This window comes from Equus przewalskii, chromosome 2 (assembly GCF_037783145.1).
Source record: "Equus przewalskii isolate Varuska chromosome 2, EquPr2, whole genome shotgun sequence".
Classification (NCBI taxonomy): domain Eukaryota; kingdom Metazoa; phylum Chordata; class Mammalia; order Perissodactyla; family Equidae; genus Equus; species Equus przewalskii.
The window spans coordinates 100,294,706-100,316,874 of NC_091832.1; the positions used below are offsets into that span (position 1 = coordinate 100,294,706).

At 46.4% G+C, this 22,169-nt stretch overlaps 1 protein-coding gene across 11 annotated transcripts in view; it reads right to left on the reverse strand.

The window, feature by feature from the left end:
• The window catches only part of JADE1 (jade family PHD finger 1), a 57,804-nt gene that overhangs the window by 13,670 nt on the left and 21,965 nt on the right, over positions 1 to 22,169 (reverse strand). For 8 of the 11 annotated variants that reach the window (XM_070609070.1, XM_008521411.2, XM_070609072.1 and 5 more), the window contains exons 3-8: positions 16,666 to 16,751; positions 13,409 to 13,566; positions 11,112 to 11,299; positions 8,121 to 8,332; positions 4,761 to 4,928; positions 3,355 to 3,471 (exon numbers count right to left, since the gene is read on the reverse strand). In XM_070609070.1, the coding sequence (XP_070465171.1) occupies positions 3,355 to 3,471; positions 4,761 to 4,928; positions 8,121 to 8,332; positions 11,112 to 11,299; positions 13,409 to 13,566; positions 16,666 to 16,751 (929 nt within the window). Of the gene's footprint in view, positions 1 to 3,354; positions 3,472 to 4,760; positions 4,929 to 8,120; positions 8,333 to 11,111; positions 11,300 to 13,408; positions 13,567 to 16,273; positions 16,333 to 16,665; positions 16,752 to 22,169 lie in introns of all 11 variants that reach the window. The other 3 variants (XM_070609074.1, XM_070609075.1, XM_070609076.1) reach the window with 1 other exon arrangement.

Genomic DNA, 22,169 nt, shown 5'->3' on the forward strand with positions numbered 1-22,169 from the left:
CAGAGTAGACTTGTTTGTCCTTATAGATCTGAGTTCTCTTAGTGTTTATCTAAAAAGCTTGAATGGTAAGACTCTCCTCAGGAAGAATGACTACCAGTCAAGTTCCTAAAGGACCGTGAATCCTCATTCTTACCCCCAGCCAAGAAGAGTCCCAGCACAAGTGGGAAAATAAACGGTACATTTCCTCTAAGCAGCCACCGGCTGCTCCCAACTGAGAGTGAATAAAACCTCCCGAAGAGTGAAAAAGAACAGAAGATGGGGAGAATCCAGCACAGGAGGGATAGAGAAATGTCTCCCACCCATGAGGAAGCTTCGTCGGATGCAGAAAGGCTTCCAGGCCAGTGCAGCCGAGCCCTAACACCTGTGTGTGCCACGCCTGGCAGCGCTGGCTGCTCCCAGCGTCCTCTGGGACTGACTGCAGAACCATGAGGGACCTGCTTCCTGTGGGTCACAGGGAGGTCAACCCCGAGGAAAGGCATCACCGGGCTCTGCCTTCCCTCCCTGCTAAACACTCCCCCACCCCCTAGTGCCACATCAGGGCTCCAATCTAGTGGCTTTGATCAGGCAGCAAGCCACAGGCCTGCAGGAGAGAAGTGATTAACTTCTTCCTGTCTGATCTTGCGGGGTGAATCCCTGGAAGGTTCCTTGTGGTGACTGAAGCCAGTCCCTTAAAAGCAACACTGTATTGTGTGAGGCCAAGTGATCCCTGGGCACGCCACGGCTGCAGAGAGCAGCAGAACCTAGTGGCCCTGGGCCAGCTGAAAAGCTTAATTAAACTCATTCAACAGACCCTGAATCGCATAACCACGAATGGCAGAGGCTTGAGTTGAGGTTTTTCCCCTAATCATTTCAGTATTTAAGAGGTGACTCACTGCCAGCCATGATTTCTTCCATTATTATAAAGTCGCTCTTACCCAGAAGTTCAGAAAATCCAACTCTTCACCATTCCCCCATTACAAACACTTGATGCACATAAACTAACATCAATCTGTAATTTTGTCTATAAATAACCTCAATTCCAAGAAATGTGTGAACCCAGCTTTAGTGGCAGAACACACACATACACACCTGGCCACTTTCATTAACACAGAGTGCTCCTCCCTGTTAGCACGCAGCCAAGTGGGAACAGATGACGGAGACACTGTCTGTGTTTGGCTTAAGCTACACTTAACCCAAGCGCTCCAACCTTAAAGAGGAATGAGCTGCGGCAGAATATTTATCCAGGACTTTGTAAAGGCGCCAAATGGCCTTCCTCTGGGTTTTCCTATTCAGGTTGACTCAGCAAACAGATGTTACAGAAACGTAACCCAGAGCCTTCACAGCTGCAGACATTTCAGAGAGGAATTCTTTAATAAAATCAATCCATTCTGTGAAGATATAAAAAATCATCAACCTTCCTTGGCCTCTTCTCCTTCGAATTAATCTTCTGGGAAAAAGAGGTCAACAGCAACAAAAAAAGTCATTTTATCGTCTGTCTTCAAAAGAGGAACAAAGATCCCATTCGCCCATCTCTTGTAAACATCAGTTAAGGACCAGGATTGGTGAGCTCAGGAAACGGCATAAATTCTCTCCTCAGAGAACATCAAGTAACTTACACGAAAATAATTTCCATGTTCCTTGCTTTGCCATAGCTTGTTTCCTGCAAGTGTTCACACAGGTACGTCTACACACAAACACACATACACAGCTTTATGCCTTTTTTTATTTTGAGGCTTTTAAAAACCTCCTCCCCCATTCTCTCCCAATACAACTCTGGGGCCAGAGGCCTTGGTCATGTTTTAGTTTTAAACAGATTCTATTCACATACAAAAATCGGCACTGTTTTCAAGGTCTGCAGCCAAATCCCACCAGCTGTCTCATGCCTCACCCTCTGAGTATTTCTGTTAACATTTTTGATTCTTGAACTCCAGTGGAAGTGATAACGAAGAAAAGTAGAACTACTCGGCATGTAAAATGAAAAGTTTTGAAAACCACCAGTCAGTGAATACCCTACCAACAGAAATATTTATCAGCCAAAATACAAACTGATTTTACCAAATGAGGTTATTTCTTTAAACCCCAGGACTGGCAGTTGGACAGTCTGCTCTCAGAATGTGAAGCAGAGGCTGAGGGAGAGCCCGTGGCCCTGAGCTGGCACCTCCCAGAGGAACAGCTGGCCTTGATCTTTAGGGCCAATGTCAGCCACACACCGCATCTGGAGACCTTGGTGCAACAACATTTCAGGCCTCCTAAGTCATGACTGTCTAGATGCCAGTAAGGTGAGGCCCAGAAATTAACTTCTTAAGCAGAGTTTTAGACAGCATGAAAAAATACACAGCATGCCATCTCTCTCTCTCTCCTTAATTCTATCTGCCTTGTGACTTTCTAAACGTGTGGATATGGAAAATGCAGACAAAACTTTTACACACAAGCTACACACACAAACACAAACACACACACACACACACACACACACACACACAAAGTGCCACAAAGAATAAGATATCCTGGGGGCCAGCCCCATGGCCGAGTGGTTAAGTTCGTGCGTTCCGCTTCGGCGGCCCAGGGTTTTGCTGGTTTGGATCTTGGGCGCAGACATGGCACTGCTCATCAAGCCAGGCTGAGGCGGGATCACACAGGCCACAAGTAGAAGGACCCACAACTAAAATATACAACTATGTACTGGGGGGCTTTGGGGAGAAAAAGGAAAAATTTTTAAAAAAATTAAAAAAAGAATAAGATGCCCAGATTGTGTTCAGATAACAGCTTCTGCAAAGAACACTTGGTACAGCACCTCGTGGGTGTCCCTCTACCCAGCTGGTGCTCCAAGGAAGTCTCTGTTTTACCAAATGCAAAAGCATCAGCATGCCAAGTTGACTTCAAACAGTGTGCGCCTAAGGTATGACACACCCTGTGCGCACACCTTGGAAACCCACAGCATCAGGAGGCAGCCAGAGGCAGGTCTGCCACTCGGCACTGTAAGTACAGGTGGGAGGTGTCCAACCCACCCACATCAAGACTCGGCTTCTTCTCTGGAGGTATCTGCCTGTAGAAAGAGCTGCAACGCCAGGCTTGGGGCAGAATGGGAGAAACCACAGACAAACTGGAATTGCCTTACAGCTCAGCAGACTTCCGAGTTGCCCTGTGATTGTTAAAGCAGGGGTTCTGGTTACACTGGATACAAGCCACCAACTACAGGTATTCGCTCGGGGCTAGAGTCGTTCCTCAGCAACCTCTGATGGGCTGTGAGAACCTCGTCCTGCTTCCTGGATTCTAGTCCCACCTCCAAATTCTAATAGGTTGCAGAGCCCAACCTCGTCCTGCTCCCTGCAACACAGGGAGGGAAAATGAAGCTATGCTGACTAAGCTGATTACCTGTATGGAGGCCCCAAACTTCTCATTGCAGAGGCTGCACACCAGCGCCCACCGACTGCTGGGGATGTGAGACACCTTTGTGATGGGCTCCATCTTCTCGGGGCTGCCAATGCTCACCTAGAGGCCCAAGAAATAGCAAGACAGGGTGGCAGAGGCCATCAGACAAAGGCTGAACACAGACATAGAAACTTAAAGATCCGTTTCTTTCCTGCAGCCCTCCTACTTGATAGTGGCAAGGTGCACTCGCTCTCCTCAGGCAGGCAAACCCCCACTTTAAGCGTCAGGATAGCACAGGGGTCAGCTCAGGGCCAGCAGCAGGAGCGAGCCCAGAGGCCAGTCCCAATGCCCCACGCCCTCCATGCGTCCGGGGGTCATCTGACACAGATGTCCCTGTTTGTAAAAACACTTCTCACCTGAGTGACTGACAGCAAAGACGCGTATGGTCAGGACAATGCAATCTACTGCACCTCTGGCCCACAATGAAGTGGTCAAGACTGAAAATCCATCTTAAATATATTTAAATAGGTTGTCAACATGAATAAGTAAATATAAACTGCTTTTAAAATCTCTCGCTACAGAAAACCATTCTCTTCAGTCAGAAAAGCTTACTACAGTCAAAGTGGAAAACTACCAAGATAAATAAGGTATCTTCTCTGCATTTGGCCAGAATCACTGAACTGGATCCCTGTTAATACTAAACCATGAGATCCAGTGCCTCTGAGACCAAGTCTTGGAACCTCAATCCAAATGATCCCCAGATAATTTTCCTCAGGAGGAAAAATTCACCAAAAGTCACACATCAAAAAATGCTGACATTTGAATCACAAATGATATTCTCACAGTGATCCATGCAAATTAAATTAGTCAAGGTCTGGGACTTGAAATAAATTAGACCAGATCTGAAATTAAAAAGGTTGAGGCTAAGTAAGAATTTTAATAAAAAATCACAAAAATGTGACCTAGAGCAGTGGTTCTTTAACCATGACGGTACTGCATGTACCACTGCCAGGCCCAAAGATTTACAGCCGATCCCTGGGGAAGGACACAGCCGACCCAGCCGCACCCAGGCCACAGCCAGGAATGCTGCCAGTCCACTCCTGGAAGCGTGTGTCAGCAGTGGGAGGGTTAGCTGTGATGGATATCTGAAGCGAAGTTTAAACACCACCAACCAAGAGTCTAATTCACTGCTGCTTCCAGTTACCATTTCCACAAATTTACACACCATGACAAGACGATCATATGCTTGAGACTCAGTTTAAGGGGAAAAAAAGGGTAGCAATTAAAAGGTGTCTTTTTACTTATCAGCTACAAGGCCGCCCATTTATGAATGGCTCCCTACCCCTCCCCCACTCCCAGCTATAAGCCACGACCTCCAGAGCTAAGCTACTACCAAGAACCACACCTACCTCGGGGATCCACAGAGCACAGCTGACATGAACCCATTTGGTTCCGCTCCGGGTAGGCTTCATAGCTCCGCCTTTCTTGGGACATAGCAAACACTTTGGCTGAACTCCCAGGGCACAGGTCCGGCACAGCCAACTGCCCTCTGGGACCTTGAGGATTCCATAACAGGCCTGTAAAGCCACAGCAAGCACAGCCCCAAGGAAAAGAGAGAAAGAGAAAAGACTTATTTTTGCCATTATATCTATTAATTTTAAAACACCCGGAAAGATTTTATCAGAACCAACACCAAAATGGAGGCACTCCCACATCCAGCTAGCTGGGACCCTCTCCCTTCAGGAAAAATGCCAGGCAGCCTCACAGGGCCTGCCAGGAGGGGACTGAGAATACATACTTACTTCGCACATGGTGGTCCTGAAAACTACTGGAGGACAGAAAGGTTTGCAGAAAAGCTGCTTTGCAGCAAGTTTCTAACTATTGAGCAGTAAATCCTCAAAACGCTCTCCAGGGCTAAGTGACGAGAAGCCACTCCTCTCTACTTTCTGAGGTGGGTGGGATACAAAGCGCGAAAAAAACAGAGCGGTGGAGAGTCTCCCAAAGCTATTGCATGAGACGGCAATGGAAACGGGAAATGGGAAAGGAACTAAGAGCATCCTCAGTCGCTGGGCTACGCAAACTACTAACTAGATCCCAACACTCTCGCACATGAACACAAAAACTAAGATATTCTGGACAAAGGATTTGGTCTCTTTAGCTGATACTTAAAGCCTGCTTTCGCACAAGATGGCAAAATTACACAAAACAGCAAAAACTGCAGAAATAAAGGCTTTTAAAACTAAAGTCATGAAGATAGTTCAAAGAAAGAAAAGGCAAACGTTAAGTAAGTGAAGAAAGGAAACCCTGATGGTACTGGGAGCACGTTCAGAGCCTTTTAAAAACACCAAACTGTTCAGAACTTTGTCCTTAAATGAACCAGAAGTCAGGAAGTCGAGAGACAGAGAGTAACATAGCTCCAATTCTCCAGACAGGAAAAACACAGCCGCGTTGCAATCTGAATATCCAGGACGCAGAAAGGAAACCACAAGGATGAGAGCTGAGCGAAGTTAAGTAACAAGGAGACTGGAGCTTAGGGGTGCTGTGTCAGTGCCATGAATGAGCCACTGTCAACACTGACTTAGAGGAAAAAAATTTTTAATAGCGCTAAATGACACTATTAAGTTTTCAAATACTAAAAAGTTCTATATCAGGCATTCTAGAGAAAGTCACATTTGAAGAGAGAATTTTTTTACTGGAAGAGCAAGTCTAAGCTAAATTACAAGATTAAATAAAATATGCCTTAAAGACAAGCCATGAAGAACATCTCAAAAGGAAAACGGAGTCAACATTAAGGAAGAGAGAGAACGTGGTCTCACAGAAAACACGGAAGACCAGGCATGCAGATGGGGGTGGATGGGAGTCCGAAGTCCCTGAGCTCCAGTTCCAACTCTGCCACTAACCCCCAGGAGGACCTTCCACAGCCCACCCTGACATCCATTAGCTCATTTATACAACAGGGGGTTCAACCAGTTTTCAAGCAGAAGCCTTTTTTTCAAACAAATGTTCTCAGTCAAAAAAAGGAAAATGGCAGGGAAAAGACAGAAACATCATCCAAGTAAGAAACACCAGCAACTAAAAAGCAACAATGGTCGTCACAACGCTCATGATCTTGACATAACAAAATCACTACAGGAATTCTCCCTTATCCCAAGGAAACTTCCGAGACAATTCGAAAATCCAGAGCTACAGGATGGGCGCTCACATGACCAAGGAAGAAACTGTGGTCGCATGTCTCAGGGTCAGGATGAGCTGGGGCAAGGCCACAGCAGGGCAGTCATTGGGCAGAGGGGAATCCAAAGAGGAAACAAAGAAAATAATAATCAAGAATGTCACAGAGCAAACTTGATTCTTCTTCCCGAGAGGTCACCCAAATAACTATTCCACACGAGTCTTTCTTTTGTTTTGTATCTCAGCATCAACAGGCAAATTCAAAGAAAGTCTCACAGGACAGCCTTTTAAATGACAAGTGTGCATGTGAACACGTGTCCTCACAGAAATCCAAATCACTTCATTATTGCACTGAAAAAATAAATAGAGGCCAGCCCAGTGGCATAGTGGTTGGGTTCGCGAGCTCTGCTTCGGTGGCCAAGGGTCTGCAGGTTCAGATCCCAGGCGTGGACCTACACACCACTTATCAAGCCATGTCGTGACAGTGTCCCACATACAAAATAGAGGCAGACTGGCACAGATGTCAGCTTAGGGACAATCTTCCTCACCAAAAATAAATAAATAATAAATAAAAAAGATTAGAGAGACTGAGATTGTCACAGGATTTTAAAATCACCTGGTGCCCAGCCTTATTGAAGTCTAAGGGTTTACCTTTCTGAACGGTAGGAAGCACCCACCAAATCCAACTGGTGTCAGTGAGGACAGGAAATAACTTTTAAGAAAAGGGGCCTCTTTCCTCTTCTTTAACAGCTCAGTTTATACAGTAAACATGTTAACAAATGTTATGGGTTGAACTGTGTCCCAAAAAGATGTAAGTTCTAGCCTCAGCACCTCAGAATGTGACCAAATAGGAAACAGGGTCCTTGCAGCTGTAACCAGTTAAGATGAGGTCCTACTAGAGTGGGGGGCCTCTAATCTCACTGATGTCCTTCTAAGAACACAGCCACGTGTGAAGACACAGGCACACAGGGGGACACCGTCTGACAACAAAGGCAGAGACTGGAGTTGTGCAGCTATAAGAAAAGGCTCAACAATTGTCAGCAAACCACCAGAAGCTGGAAGAGGCAAGGAAGGACTCCCCTACAGGTTCCAGGGGGAGCCCGGCCCTGCTGACACCTCGATTTCAGGCTCATACTCCTTAGAACTGTGAGACAATAAATGTCTGTTGTTTAAGCCATCCAGTGTGGCATTTTGTTATGGCAGCCCTAACAAACTAACACAGCAAACTACCCACCTTTTCAAGAGTTTGCTATGTTTTTTTTCCAGTGTCAATACCTAAACTCAAGTGTTAGAACAGGGCAGAAGGGGCTCATATATTTTTCTTAAGTACACCTGACTTTTATGGATAGGAATAAAAACATTATGTGAAGGAAGAAGCTTCCTATCAAGGATTCTATTCTTCCGGATGTAAAAGGAGCAGGAAATACTTCAAACTTTGTAAGAACCTATTAGGAACAAAAAGACCTTGTCCAGAGGGCACAGAAAGGACAGCGGCAAAATGGCCACCGTCTGCAGGAAGACCCCCAGCCTCCCTGGGCTCCCTAGCAGCAGACGGGCTCACACCACAAGTGGCTTCTTTCTGGGCCTCACTGCCCACATACCTGGTGCACACAGATGTTGCATTTGTCACAGAACACCATCTCATTGCCGTCCTCACCGTCAGGCGACTGGCAGACGTCACAGACAACGTCTTCGTCATATTCAATCCCCAGGCCTTCTTCAGTCTCTATAGCATGATTCATATTGTCATAGCATCGCTGTTCAAATTCCTCCAGGACCCTTTCCATGGTGTATTCATCTAACTCAGGCATTCCTGAAGGAAAAATGCCACAAACCCATTTTCATAAATCCATATTAGTAAATATTATAGTAGGACAATACCAGTTTATTTATGTTTATGAATAATTTACAATGAATAAATAATATTATAAATAAATTCATCCTAAGTGCCCAAATATTTCCTACTGAATGCCTCTCAGACCCTTCCAAGGAAGGATCTTCAAATCAAAAGGCAGAAAGAGTCTTGCAGGCAACAGTTTGTTCCTTATGGTCAGACACTGAAGATGGAGTGTTCTAAGTAGAAAAGCACAAGATAAATCCCAAATGGGGTCAAGGATATTAAATACAAACATTGTTAAATTGTCATTTCATTACAACATTATACCTAACAACGAACATGTAAGTGACTGCAAAACCGCAACCACATATTATGGTTTGGTGTGTTTTTTTAAAAACATTCTTTCTTGCTGCCTAAAATGGTGCTCTGAGAACAGACTTCACTGTGCGCACTCCAATGTTTTTCCTGGTTTATCCTTCGTCACCCTCTGGATTTACTAAGTTGAGATGCATAGTTAATCAGACAGATGAAAGACCCAAACACAAGGAATGTCGAAAGCAAAGGAAACGGCTTGTTGTGAACCAAGTAAGACGCATTCTTAAGCAAGAATGATCAAAAATAAATTTCAAGTGGTTATCGTGGTTGTAGCTGGTGGTGGGGTAAGACTTATTTCCTTCCATTTGTGGATATATTCCAAACTTCCTACAATGAAAATACTCATGCAGAAAGAAAAAACACGTTATAAAAAATATTCAGACAGACCACTTAAGTGGCTAGAAACAACAGAAATGTCATTAAAGCCAACAACTTTTATGCATTCTTGTAAATTTAAAACCATCGAATTAACACTTCTCGAGTCTTTAAAAATTTGGAGAACACATCAGAGCTGACACTATGATAAGCCCTAAACACATATCCAAAAAAGCCCCCTATCATTTCAAAGCCTATTTAATTATGAGACAGTTTCTGCATGGCCAGGCTCTTTCATCTCAATTCCTCCTACCAGTTTTGAAAACATCACTGGCTTTGAAAATACAATCCTATGCCCTATAATTAATTTTTACCATTAAAAATACCAGTAAAAGCTAAGACAAACATCTTTAAGCATGTGTTCCATTTATGTTACACAACTGCGTGATTTATCTTGACAGAGTATTGAACACTACCTTTCAATCTGATGCGGTGGCCCAGTACCCATTACTTAACCCATCCACAGAAGCCTCCAGTGTTTCTAGCTGTCCCCTCTGCCTGAAAACAGGACACCTAAGACTATTACACTGGTCTTTACAAAGCTGCCACAAAGAACTTTATATTCTTTGAAGCTGAAACATAGTAATCTGAAAACTTCTAAACAGATTCTGCAAAACAATCTCCTGGCTTGCTGACATTCTGGCCACCAAGAACTAAAAGCAAGATTTCCTTTCCATGAGGAAGGAAATCTATTTGTCAAAACAGCCGAGTAATCAAACAAGGAGAAAATAACCACTCTGCTGCTCAGTGCACACTCCAGCCTGCCATTCACAGAGGTGAGAGGCACGGAAGCACAAGCAGCCATCAACTACAACATGCCAGACCCTGTGCTAGGCTCAGGGATCGGTACAAAACAAAAACACTGTCTTGGTCCTTCTGGCTCTGAATCTACCGTCAAACATTTTGTAAATATCTACCACGTGCTAGATTGCAAACAAACAGCCCTGCCACCACTATCCCACCCTGGACTCCCAGCACAAATGCTAAATCATCCTCATAGCATCTCACACCGAGGCAGACCTGACCTCAGAGTCCTGCTCATCACGATACTTCCAGGGCCCTCAGCAATCAGAAGCAGCATGCAAGATGAAACCTAGGTTCCATCGTGGCCTCAACACAGGAAGGTGCAAGGAAATGAGGTACAGAAGCTCCGAGCTGTGCATACACAAAAAATGAGTGACTTGGGGCTGGCCCGGTGGCATAGTGGTTAAGTTCACATGCTGTGCTTTGGCAGCCTGGGGTTTACAGGTTCAGATCCCAGGCACGGACGTACACGCTGCTCATCAGGCCATGCTGTGGTGGCATCCCACATACAAAATAGAGGGAGACTGCCACAGATGTTAGCTCCAGGACAATCTTCCTCGTCAAAAAAAAAAAAGAGTAACTTCTAGAAAAGAGATGACAATGGGCAGAGCACTAAGGCATGGCTTCTTAGGAGGACAGCCAGGTCGGAGATGAACAGGTGAGAGGGAAAGCACTCCAGGTTTACAGCAGGACTTAAGGAGAATCACAGAAGTGAAAATACAAGATGGGGAGCTTGGCTGGAGTGGAGTTTATTGTGAGAGAAGGCAGGCCACAGCTGAAGGAAGGATCTGAATGGCACTGCAGGAAAAAACCACCAGCGCAGGAAGCTGCGTGGACCAGAGCCTCCTGTGATCTTGGGGAAGTCATTTCATTTCCCTGGGCTTCACTTCCCTTGCGGTGAATAAGTGAGGAGGGCAGACCTGGGCAGGAGTGGGGAAGCCTGCTTCCACGCCCATGGAAAACATCCCTCATCAATCCCACACTCTCTCCATGAGCCGCTCGCAGACTCAGAGTCCATCTCCACAAACCTGCCACAGCCAACAGCTCATCTCCAAAGGGAGCCCGTGATTCTGAAACGAACTGAAGCTAAGATGGAGCCAGCTTCACCAGGGGATGAGGAACTTCTGCTACTCCCTACGTGCCTAAAGTACTTCTCCATTCATCACTCATTAATAAAATAATATAACCCATGCTCTCTCACCCATCTCCTTAAATTCCTCATTGGTCAGCTCCAGCCACGCAGCATCCATGTCATTGAGGTCGTAACGACACACACTGTCAGCCAGTGTCCGGATGTCCACATAGCCCAACTCTGGAGGCTCAGAGCCTGATGAGATGATGTATTTCTTGGGCCTGATAAACATGAGGGATTTCTCTTCAGACACGACCCTAGTTAACAAGAAAACAAGGCAGCCAGTTTACCCTTCCTGCCACACAAAAGGAAGTCTGTCAGAAGGCCCCAAGTTAGCTTGTCTTCACTAAGTTAAGAGGCTTAAAACCCTAATGTCACTACTAATATACAACTAAGCAGGAGTCCTTAAAGCCCCAAAATGGAAACAGGTAAGTGAAAACATGGCAGAAGTCTTCAAAACCAGCTTCTCCCTCTTGGTTTCCCAGGACACTACCGTGCCCTGCCACCATCGACAACAGCAGCTGCTCTGGCCAGGGGGCAGCACCAAAACCCTGACCCACTAAGTTTCAAGGCTTAACAATTACATCGCTTTCCACTAACCAGGCCTGCCCCATCCCCCCTGCCGGAGGCCAAGCACTGGGTTCTCAAGAATATCAAGGAGGCAAGAGCAGCCACACAAGCAGGGCACGCACAGCAGAAGGCTAGGGAACCAAGGGGAGAAACCCATCACCTCTGATCTTAAAAATGAAACCAGGCCCTCCCAATTACTAAGCAATCTAAGAATCAGACAGTCTGAGCCAAGTAGGGGACTCTCCCAAAATGCACTTAGGATCCCAGGGCAGGAACACAAGTTCTCTCTGCCACCCTCTCCCCCAACCTAACACCTGGGGAAGTGCTTTCCACTGCACTGCTCCAGAGAAACGACAGCACACGAGAAGATCAAATCGCTCCCAACTTGGAATGAAGGGCCCTCTTTCTAAAAACAAAGGCCTGGCATCGGGGGCCCCATATGCCCACACAGTTCCTGCACATCTCCGTGTCAGCAGTGTGCATTAACAAGTTGTGCCAAGAGTTTGTCAAAGTATTTTCATCACCCTTATAATTACCAGTGATTTTGTCTACATGACACTGAGATGGGCAAACCGAAGGGTTATTTCTCCTACTCAACCAAGACCAGGGTTTCAGATGAAAACTTCCGTGAGCTGTGTGAATACTTACTTCTCTTGTGCTGGGCTCCCTAGTGCAATGGCACAATTCAGTGAGTAACCCCTGGACTGGGGCTGCCAACGCTGAGACAGGGGTGTTGTGCCCCAGCTGCAGACTCCAAGGCAAACGCTGTGTTTATCCTGCAGAGCCCAGTGAACCCTCTACTCCACAGGCCAGGAGTCTGGCCTATGGAGGCACCTCATTGGTCACTTAAGCCTGCATGTTTATGTGGACATTTGTCACAGAGGTCCCAAAACAACAATAACCAAATTCAATCATCCTGAGTGCCTGCAGAGATGCAAAGCGCAAGGCGGCCAAGAAGTAAATTCAGTCCCTATACAGCAATGGTGAAAGAGGAGGGTGTTTCACAAAGCAGGCAGCTGGCTGACACACAGCAGAGGAACCAAGTGCCAGCTGAGCACAGAGGGCACACGATCCTCTCTCCCTTCAAGGAGCCTCCAGGTCAGTGGAACTGGACAGTGACTGGCTGCAGTGTTATCCTAAAACGAGTTACTGAGGACCCGACCCTCGAAGACCCTTAAGGGGAAAAGTGGTTTCTAGGTAAATCCAGAGAAAGCTCCACCTGAACACCTGGGCGAAGTCCATCCATAGGAGAACTCATCAAATACGTTCCTCGTCTACCGCTCCCCTTCCACATGACCCAACCTGGCAGGCCTCCGCGCACGTGTCCTCCTCAAAGGTGGAGTCGACCACCATGGGACCCAAGAAGCCACTGCTGCTGGTTCCCAACAATGCCAGACAACCTCTCCCCCGCAGAGCTACTCTCCAGAGTGAACGTGATTGGGTGGGGGGCTGGGGATGAGGAGCTGCAAGTGCAGAAAAAAAGCAGCAGCTGTTCCAACATCCAAATTTCCCTCCCCCAGACAGTCACTTCCCAGAACATCTTAGAATCTGTTCTTCTCTCAGAAGAGAGCGGCATCTTCCCAAGATGGCTGCCGTCTTGAGTTTGGAGGCCTACGGCCCTCAAAATCTCTACCCTTTGGACCTGAAGTGTGTTTCTACCACCTTTCTATTCCCACTTGAGGCCTCCTGTTACTTCACTGCTAACGCAAACACTGCTCTTCCCAGACACCTGGCTGTCGGGGCAGAAAGGTAAGGGCGGGTGAAGAGGCAGCACATCTCTCTGTGGGGACGTCTACCTGGCCACGGGCTGAGGGATGGTCCCAGGGCTCACTGGCACCTGGACCCCTTTCTCCCATTCCTGTCTCCAGGGATCGGCCAACACATAGTACTCATCCGGGTTCAGCTGGTAGGAGTCATGCAACTTCATGGCGGTAATCAGGTCTGTCCTAAACACCTGGAAAGGGAAAGAAAGGGTCACTGACATTTGATATTTGCATTCTTCATCAGAGCACTGGCAGCTACAGGGTAACCATGGAGCTGCCATGTAACAAGGTCACTGTATCAACAGAGAACCAGTCTGACCTATTACAGGAAAGCCCTGGGCCTGCCATGCCCTTGGCCTCTCTCAGGCTTGGGGGTGACAACAGCTCACAGCGCTCTCTCACTCTTTCAACTCCATGAGACAGCGTGTCTACTACAGCAACAGCAGCAAAGAAACCTCACTGTCTTCCCCTGAAAAACTTCTAAGAACTCTCAATTCACCAAGCAAGCTGCTAAAACATGCGCCTGAAAATCCCTGGAGGGAGGTAGTTTACCAGAGGGTGCTCTTTTGGTAAGTGTTTAAGAAATAAAACTCCATAACCATGTAACAACTTCAAGCCAAAACTCAGAACCAGCACGGTCTCCTCTTCTATATTCAGACTACCACCGCCTAGCCCCCGCCTCCCAGGGCACTAGGCCTCACGGCAAGGTGTCCGGGGCGCTCAGGTCCTAGTTGGCTACTGCCAGGCACAAGGACAGGCTGGAAAAATCTTGGGAAAGAAGCAGTGATAGACCAACGGAGTCAAGTCAGAGAACGGGCTTGTAAAGAATGTGTTTATTTGCACACCTTTGCCTGGCTTAACTTCTACAGGAAAGGGTATTTGTGGGGAAAGGAGAGCAGGGAAGGAGAGGAAGAGAGAGAGAAAGAAAGAAGCAAGCAAGCAAGCTACTACCCTCTCCTCACCCTCCAAAAAGAGACCCACAGGACTCAAAAGTAGCCCTCTGCCAAGACAGCACCTCAGCCCTCAATGCAGGTATATGGAGAGCACAGCACAGACCTCCTCACACGCCTGCGCCTCCTGATGGGGGCGGGGAAACGGAGGGAGGACAGCACTGGGCCCCAGCCAAGGCCTCGTCCTCAGTGCACGGGTGTCTCAGGGCTACATAAGGAAGCTCTGACCTTGGCATGAGTGCTGGCCTGAAGTTGTGTTTGGCACAGAGCGTGCTTGCATCTGTACGCTACACTCTCTGTTTACACAAGACACAATGCTGAACTCTCTCTCCTCAGGACAGGGAGTTCTTTCTTGTGCTGCTGAGCACAGTTCACATTATATGCCTGCTAACAGGTCCATATTTGTTTTTCCTGGTGGCTTTTCAGACTGGTGATCACTTTAATAAACTTCACCATAATAAAGTCTGAGGCAGCATCTGAATGAAAAGGCCATTTCTCCAGCCTGCCATTTTGGACACCGCCTTTTCCCCAGTATGCTACTCCTTTGCTTCCAAAGTCCCAGTAACAAGCGAGAACCTGGCCGTGCACCCTCCACAAAAGTTCGAGTAAGGTCAGGTGCCCTGACAGCACAGAACCCCTGAGGCAGGTACCCAGCCCAGGTATGCAGTAACTTCATCAGCCATGCCCTCCCCACACCCAAAGAGAAAGTCCTTTAAAACAAGTCATAGGTCTACGTCTCCAGGAAGCACATCAGTTAAACACACATTCCAACTCAGCCCTCCAAATAAGAGAGTTTGCCAAAGAAGAAGAAAATCAAACCAAAGCAACAAGTTGAGAAAAGCCAGCCCACCATTCCTTTAAAGACTCGGATGAGGATGGTCAGAACGGAAACAGATGCCCTCAAATGGACATGGACTCCCGGCTCCCTGGCGGAGTTCAACATTAGCCCTTTAAGCATAAAGTAGTTTGAACTCAGAAATTTTAGCAAACAATCTGGAACAAAGGGTCAGGGCCAAGGCCGGCGCCATCCACACTGCCCAGCTCCTCCTCGCTGCTTGGGAAGCATCCCTGGAGGGGCTGCAACCAGACCTGGCCTCGCCGAGCACCCGTGCCAGCACCCTACTCGAGTCCCTGGATTCCTGCCTGAAATAACAGTAGAGTATGAACATCAGAAAGGTAGTGGGAGGTTGTGAGGCAGCACAGGGAATTAAAGGGCAGCAGAGCTGCTCCGACAGCACAGAAGAGGGGGGGCGCAGTGCAAGTTCGAGAGGACAAAGGCCTGGAATAAATCAAGGTGATAACATAGCCACCTGTCCAAGAACACTTGATCTAATGTTTAGGTGTCTCCCGGGATGGCTTTCTAACACTTCTAAAGGATGCATACTCCTTCCTCATGGACGATGTTATTCCACAACTAAATAACTCCCGACTTCTCAACGTAGCACCCCCTGCATTCCCAGCACAGTCGGAGAAAAGAAAAGGAAGCGGTGCCTCGTGGAAGGTCGGCCTCTGCTCTGCCGCTGCAGGATGAAGCTGAAGCTGTCTTTGAAGTCAGCCCACTGAGAAGCAGCACAAAACCAAGTGGCTGAACCAAAAACTCTCTTTCCTATAACCTGCTCATTTGAAAACTACAATAAACTAAAATGCCTTTTCTTCAGTGATTTAAATCCTCAGAGCCCAGAAAAGGTTTCCCGAGAAAACAGATCTCAGGACTGGTGGGAGCCCCTAATCAACAAAGGCCAGCAGAGAAATGCACCTAAACCAATTTAAATAGCTAGACAGCTAGATAGATTGATAGACAGGAAGTGTAGGGGAGCAGGGAAGCATAAGACGAGAAACAAACTGGAAAAGAAGGGGAAGCAGCCTTAAGCATAATCCCCAAAACAAAACTCCCAGAATTACATTGGGTTGTTGCCAAATAAGCCACAAATTCATGGCCAAAACTAACTTGAGGCTGGCAGTGAGTGGCAGCAGCCGAACCCGCTGATCTCCTGGCCAGAGGAAAAGCTGTTGGGAGCCAGCGAAGATGGAACAGAAAAGGAAAAAAAAGAATATAATTAATAATAATAGCTGACATTTACTGAGCACTTTTTACGTGCTACGTATGCATTAACCTCTGTGTATTAACCCACTTAATCCTCACAAGAAATCCTATGAGGTAAACACAGTTGTTATCCCCATCTTACAGATTTGGAAACTGAGGCACACAGAGAGGTTAAGTAATTTACCCAAGATTGCACAGATAGACATCAATATCAATCAATCAGGTGTGTGTGTCAATTATATGTACTCATGCACACAAGTGTGACATGCACGGCCACGCCAGCATTCAGGAAATACCTCTGAAGGCTTTCGATCTTCATGTCTGGAACATGAACTTCTCCTGTGCTGGGATCGGGAATTCTGTGACCAAGTAGTTGACAGGCCTAAAGGAACAAATATCCAAAAAGGAACCATTAGAAGTGCATAAATCACTGAGTGTTCATGGGGTCTTTTTTTAACCAAAATCAGCAAGGCTCACCTCAGCGCCACCCTATGAGCTGAGCGGCGACCTCCGCCAGAGCCCTCCACCCGGACAGGGCTCCCCGACTCCCATTCCGTATTCACACCCTCACTGCCCACAGCAGCCCTCCCAGGGTCTCCCCAGTGCTCAGAGCTGCTGTCTCGCAGGCCCAGCACACAGGTGGCAGGCCCGGCACACAGGTGGCGGGTGGCCTCAGGGGGAGCCCTCGGCTGTAAGCCTGCACTTCCTGGACGAGGAGCTTCAAAGTCTGACACAGGTAAATACGAATTCGATAACACTTGACTTTCAGTAAACTTTATAAATGCTAAATCCTAAAGCCATCCTCCAAAACTTTTAAAAGAACAAGGTTTTGACTCCACAAAACATAAAAAGTAAGCATTCCCCAGAACAGGGAAGCTCAGACCGACAGCAGAGAATAGGTATTAGAGCCAAATAACCTTTCAGACTGCCTACCCCCTTTCCCAAGAAAATGCCACTCGGCTCTCGTCTGCCTGTCTTCCGGCGGTGTCCTTATCCTGTCCGCCTCTGCACCGCCAGGCCACGGAAACTGGCAGCCCACCCGGGCACCCGCGGCTGCTAACTGCCGCCAAGTCTGAGCTCCTCGCAGGCCGAAGACCCTTCTGCAGCACAGGCTCCATCCTGCTTGCGGTGCTCCCTCGGCCTGGGTGGAAATTCCTTCCTGGTGTCCCCACTCTGGGGGTCCCTCATCTTCCATGCATCCCGTAAACACTGTTTCTCGCTCTCCCAGGAGCTCTCCTCCACCCCCACAGCCTTCCCCAGCACACCCAAGAGACCATCAGACCTGCATTCCCACCCCAACCTCCTTCCCCAGCCCCAGATCCATGGGGCCTGCAGACAGACATCCAGCCCAGGGTGCTCCTTAGATCGGTCAACTCAGCACTACAGAAACTGGGCTCAGCATTTTACCCAAACCTGTTCTTCCTCTTCTATTTCCCCTTTGATGAATATCACCACCACTTCTACTGGGAAGTCAGAAATCTAAGAGTCACCCTAGACTCTCCTCACTCAAGACACATCCAATCAATGGCCAAGTCACCTCAATCTATCTGGCTAATACCTCAGAATCCCAACCCCTCTCCTCCACCTCCACTGCTGCTGCCACCTGTCACTCGTTATGTGGACAACTGCAGCGGCCTCCTGTTTGCGTGTGCCATACTGCTGCCAGAGATCTGAAACTGCCCTCACAACCACCTGCAGTGTGTGTCTAACACCTAATAACTCCCTTCCACCCTGAAAACAAACTACTGTTTCCAGGAAATTAACAAAACCCGCCCCAAAATAAAAGTCAAAACCTGAGGGAACTGCCATTCTACCAGGAAAATGCCTTGTCACTTAAACAGGAAGCTCTTACGTCTACAGATTCCAGAGCCAAGGGAACAGAATCAAAGCACCCCTAAGACCTTGGGGACATTAAGAAATAGATTCTGCCCATAAACCTATTATCAGATTTGCAATGACTAAGACTAAAGGGGACTGCCAAGCTGCCCTCTGCCAGGGAAGAAGTCGGCACCACCCTTGATCACCAGTTCTGAGGTCTGTTACTGGGTCAACTGACTGTCGGCTGATAGACCAGCAGAATCAGACTTCCTACAGGTGGCCCTATGGTATTGTTCAGTAACATTTTAGAAAATTCTTCTTTAAAAAATAATAGTAAGAACGTCTCCTTAGACTCCAAATGAACAAGAAGGTTTCACTCCGACGTTGAAAGAAATATTCTATGCAGACTGGGGTGAGCCTGAGTTGCAGAAGTTCTAAATCTGGTCATCACTGGAAAAAGGAAGACAGAAGCTGAGTTAGGAACCCGGAGAGGCAGGGAGCTGGGCGGCTCAGGGCTTTAGCTAGGCCCCTCTTTCACCTTCTGGCCCTGCAGGCCATCCTCCAGCCAGCCCACAGGCTGAAAGAAGAGATGGGGAAGAGCACACGCAGCTCTAGACGGGACTGCCCAGGGGTCAGGGAGGGGAAAGAAGACTCAGGGCAGAAAGTGATGGCCCCTGTACTTTGAATTACTGTGCAAAAGGTTATAAATGAAAAGGAACAAAACCAGAAATAAAAGAATCATTTCACTGCTACACTTTAAAAACTAACATGGGGTGGGGGGAGGTGAGTCCTTACAGTCAAATACTTTCATAGTTAAAGCAGAAACAACAAATTGGTTCATTCTTGGTTTTTGTAACCCTCTTGTCTCTTCTTGGGGATCTGTCAGAATCCCTCCAGGGTAGTTTCCAAAGTTCCCAGGAAGCTTGCGGCTTTGCTGGCATAGAACACAACCCAAGCAATGGCAATCCTTTAGAAACTTTTCCTAGGACTGCTTCTATATTATTGAAAAATGGTGTCTGCACCACTTGCTTTTAAAAACAGATACCCAAAGATGCTACAAATCTGGTATCTGAGGTACCCAAGAGAAACTTTGGTCCACCCAGAAATAGTCTGTCCCTCTTCCTTTTAATTTACCAAATGTGAAAGCAGGAAGAGAAAAATTAACGCCATTTAACTCATTTTGCAAAAAGGGAAAGATTGGGGGAAAACCTAAGTTTAAATTGTCACTGACATAAGGAGTGTTCTTAGCTGATTTATAAAAGCCAAAAACCAGAAACTACCCAAACATGCACCAACAGAATGAATGATTAAACAAAACAAATAATGGTGTATCCATACAATTTACTACCCAAATTGTGGTACATCCATACAACAGAATACTACCCACCAATTAAAGAGAACAAGCTATTGATACATGCAACATGGATGAATGTTGGAATAATTATGTGGAGTGAAAGAAGCCAGACAAAAAGAGTAAATACTGTATTATTCTATTTACATAAAACTCCAGAAAATATAAACTAATCCATAGTGACAGAAAGTAGATCAGAGGTTGACTAGAGAGAGGGGAGAGGAAGGATTGTCTTGAGTTTTATGATTTCCTGGGTGTAAACATGTCAAAACGTATCAAAGTGTACACTTTAAATGTGTGCAGAAAATAACTGATGATTTTCTATCATCCATTAACAGTAAAGGAAAAGAAAATGCTCCATTTTACTTTAGACAGGTGGTTTGTATAAAACCTAGACTTTGCTACTGAACCAGCTGAGAATCCGGGACGGGACTAGAGGACTCTGCCATGTCCAGCAGCAGGTACTATTGCTGGTGATCTGTTCCTTCTCGTTTATTTGCTCATCAAAAACTATGTCAAGAGTTATTAGTACAAGACCCAGAACGACTAGGTACAGCATACAGTATACACCTGAGGCAGTGCTGTGCACCCAGCAGATTCTCAATAAAACTTTTTTAAGTGGACAAAAATAAGTGTAGTTATTTAGGGCAGACAAAGAGTCACGCTCAACAAGAACCATCACCATAACTCAAGAACTGAAGGTAGCAGGTACCATGAATATACTCCTGTTTTACGTATTAGAAGACAGGCTTTTGAGCTCAAGGAAAATGAAGTCAAGGAAAATGAAGTCACGGAAAATAAAGCAACAACGCATTTAAAGAAACATGGTGGGGACACTGCTTCCCGACTGGAACGCACTGACATCTACAGAAACACTCACGGAAGTCCACAGATGAGAGACGCAAAGAAAGACACCACTACACCAGTTCTCCTCCCTACAGCATGCCCTCTCCAGGCATTTCCCAGATGGTCAAGAAGCTCCCAGAATATGATCCAAAGAAAAATAATCCGCATCATTTTATTTTTTTAAAGTTGTATTATAGAACATTGTTTTGAAAGTATGTGAGTTAAAAAAAAAAAAAATTAAACCAGAGATTATTTCAAACACCAAAAGGCCTGGGAGACAGTGGTTTATGCTATAGCAAAACACCAGCCACTTGTCTGCTCTTAAAAACCATGTGCTAAGATTACACCAGGTTGGCGGTGCATTTTGCTTTTGTTTTCAGAGTGCTAACATTTAATGACAAACTAAATTAAGAATATGGCAAGTAAAACTTTGTTATTTTCTTGTTGCTTTCAGGAAAAGAGTTGGGAACCCTAAAAATTTGGCATTAATGTCTAAAATTATTTTATTGCCCACACACAAGATAGTATTACCTAAAGTTAAGTCCACTTTAATGACAAGTTTAGGCAACTTTAAAAATGCTTGACATGTACACTGTTTGAGTAACAACAATTCTATATTAAACACTGAAAGAATGAATGGAAAAAAATGTCTTGCTTTGTTTTACTATCCCCAACTTCCCTTAAAAGAGATCTTTTTGGGTTCATAACAAAAGTTGTAAAAGGCTCATGGATGGCAGCCTCGTGAGCACGGACCCTGTGCATGCACTGCATTCTGAACCCTGCTTTCTGGTCCTATTATGCAGATATCTCAAACACTCTTCTTTGAAACAGTAAAAATAGCCATGCTGTCTTGCCCTAGATCTCAAATAAGGAAAAATCTCAAGAGTAAATCTAATATATATTGCACACACCTCCCATATTTGGCAGTTCATGTGTATGAAGCCTCCCAGGATATGCAGCACATGAAAGGTCCAGAAATTAGAATGAATGGCAGTCTGGGTGTTCACCCCACCACCAAACTCAGGCTACGAAAGAGTCTCACCACCGACCAAATGGCGAATCCCCTGTGTCTCAGGCCCTGCATTCTAGAACTAAATAATATGCTGGTGTCTTTAGGAGAGTTAAGCCAGCTTAATAAAGTAAGGCTTAGGACCAGCAAGGATTGAGTCCAGCAGGCCAGCCAGAGCCAGTGCCACTATAACAGTGCAGACTTGAAACATGCACCTGTGCATTACTTCAAAGCTAGGCTAGCCCTGTGCAAGTACAGCAGGCCCGGGGAAATTCCCACCAGAAAGTAAGCAAATTTAGTGTAGTTATTACCCACGTGCCTTAACTGCATGAGAGAAGACAAGCCTCTAATATAACTGCCCTTTCTGTCGGGGCTGACCCTACACCTCCCACAGCTCTTCCATTCCAGCATAGCTTAACTCCATGCTCCAACTCACTTTCACCTTCCAAAATCCAAAAACTTAACACATACATTCAAGGAACTGGCCCAGGAATGTTTTAACATACTTAAATACACATGGGCCTTCAAACAACTGACACACGAATGTTTCATAGTCAACCAGCACTTCTGCTGAGGACCAAGTCCAAGAACCACAGAAGATTAGTCTCTAGACTAGATCATTTTGTGCTACTTGCTCCTTGAGCCCAAGATGACGCCCTGTCTGTCAATTTCAAAGCCACGCCACAAGTCAGGTTTGAAAAGGGACAAAGCCATCTCCGTATGCCTTGAGGAGATCTGAGTACAGTACAGTCGGCCCTCCACATCTGCAGGTTCCA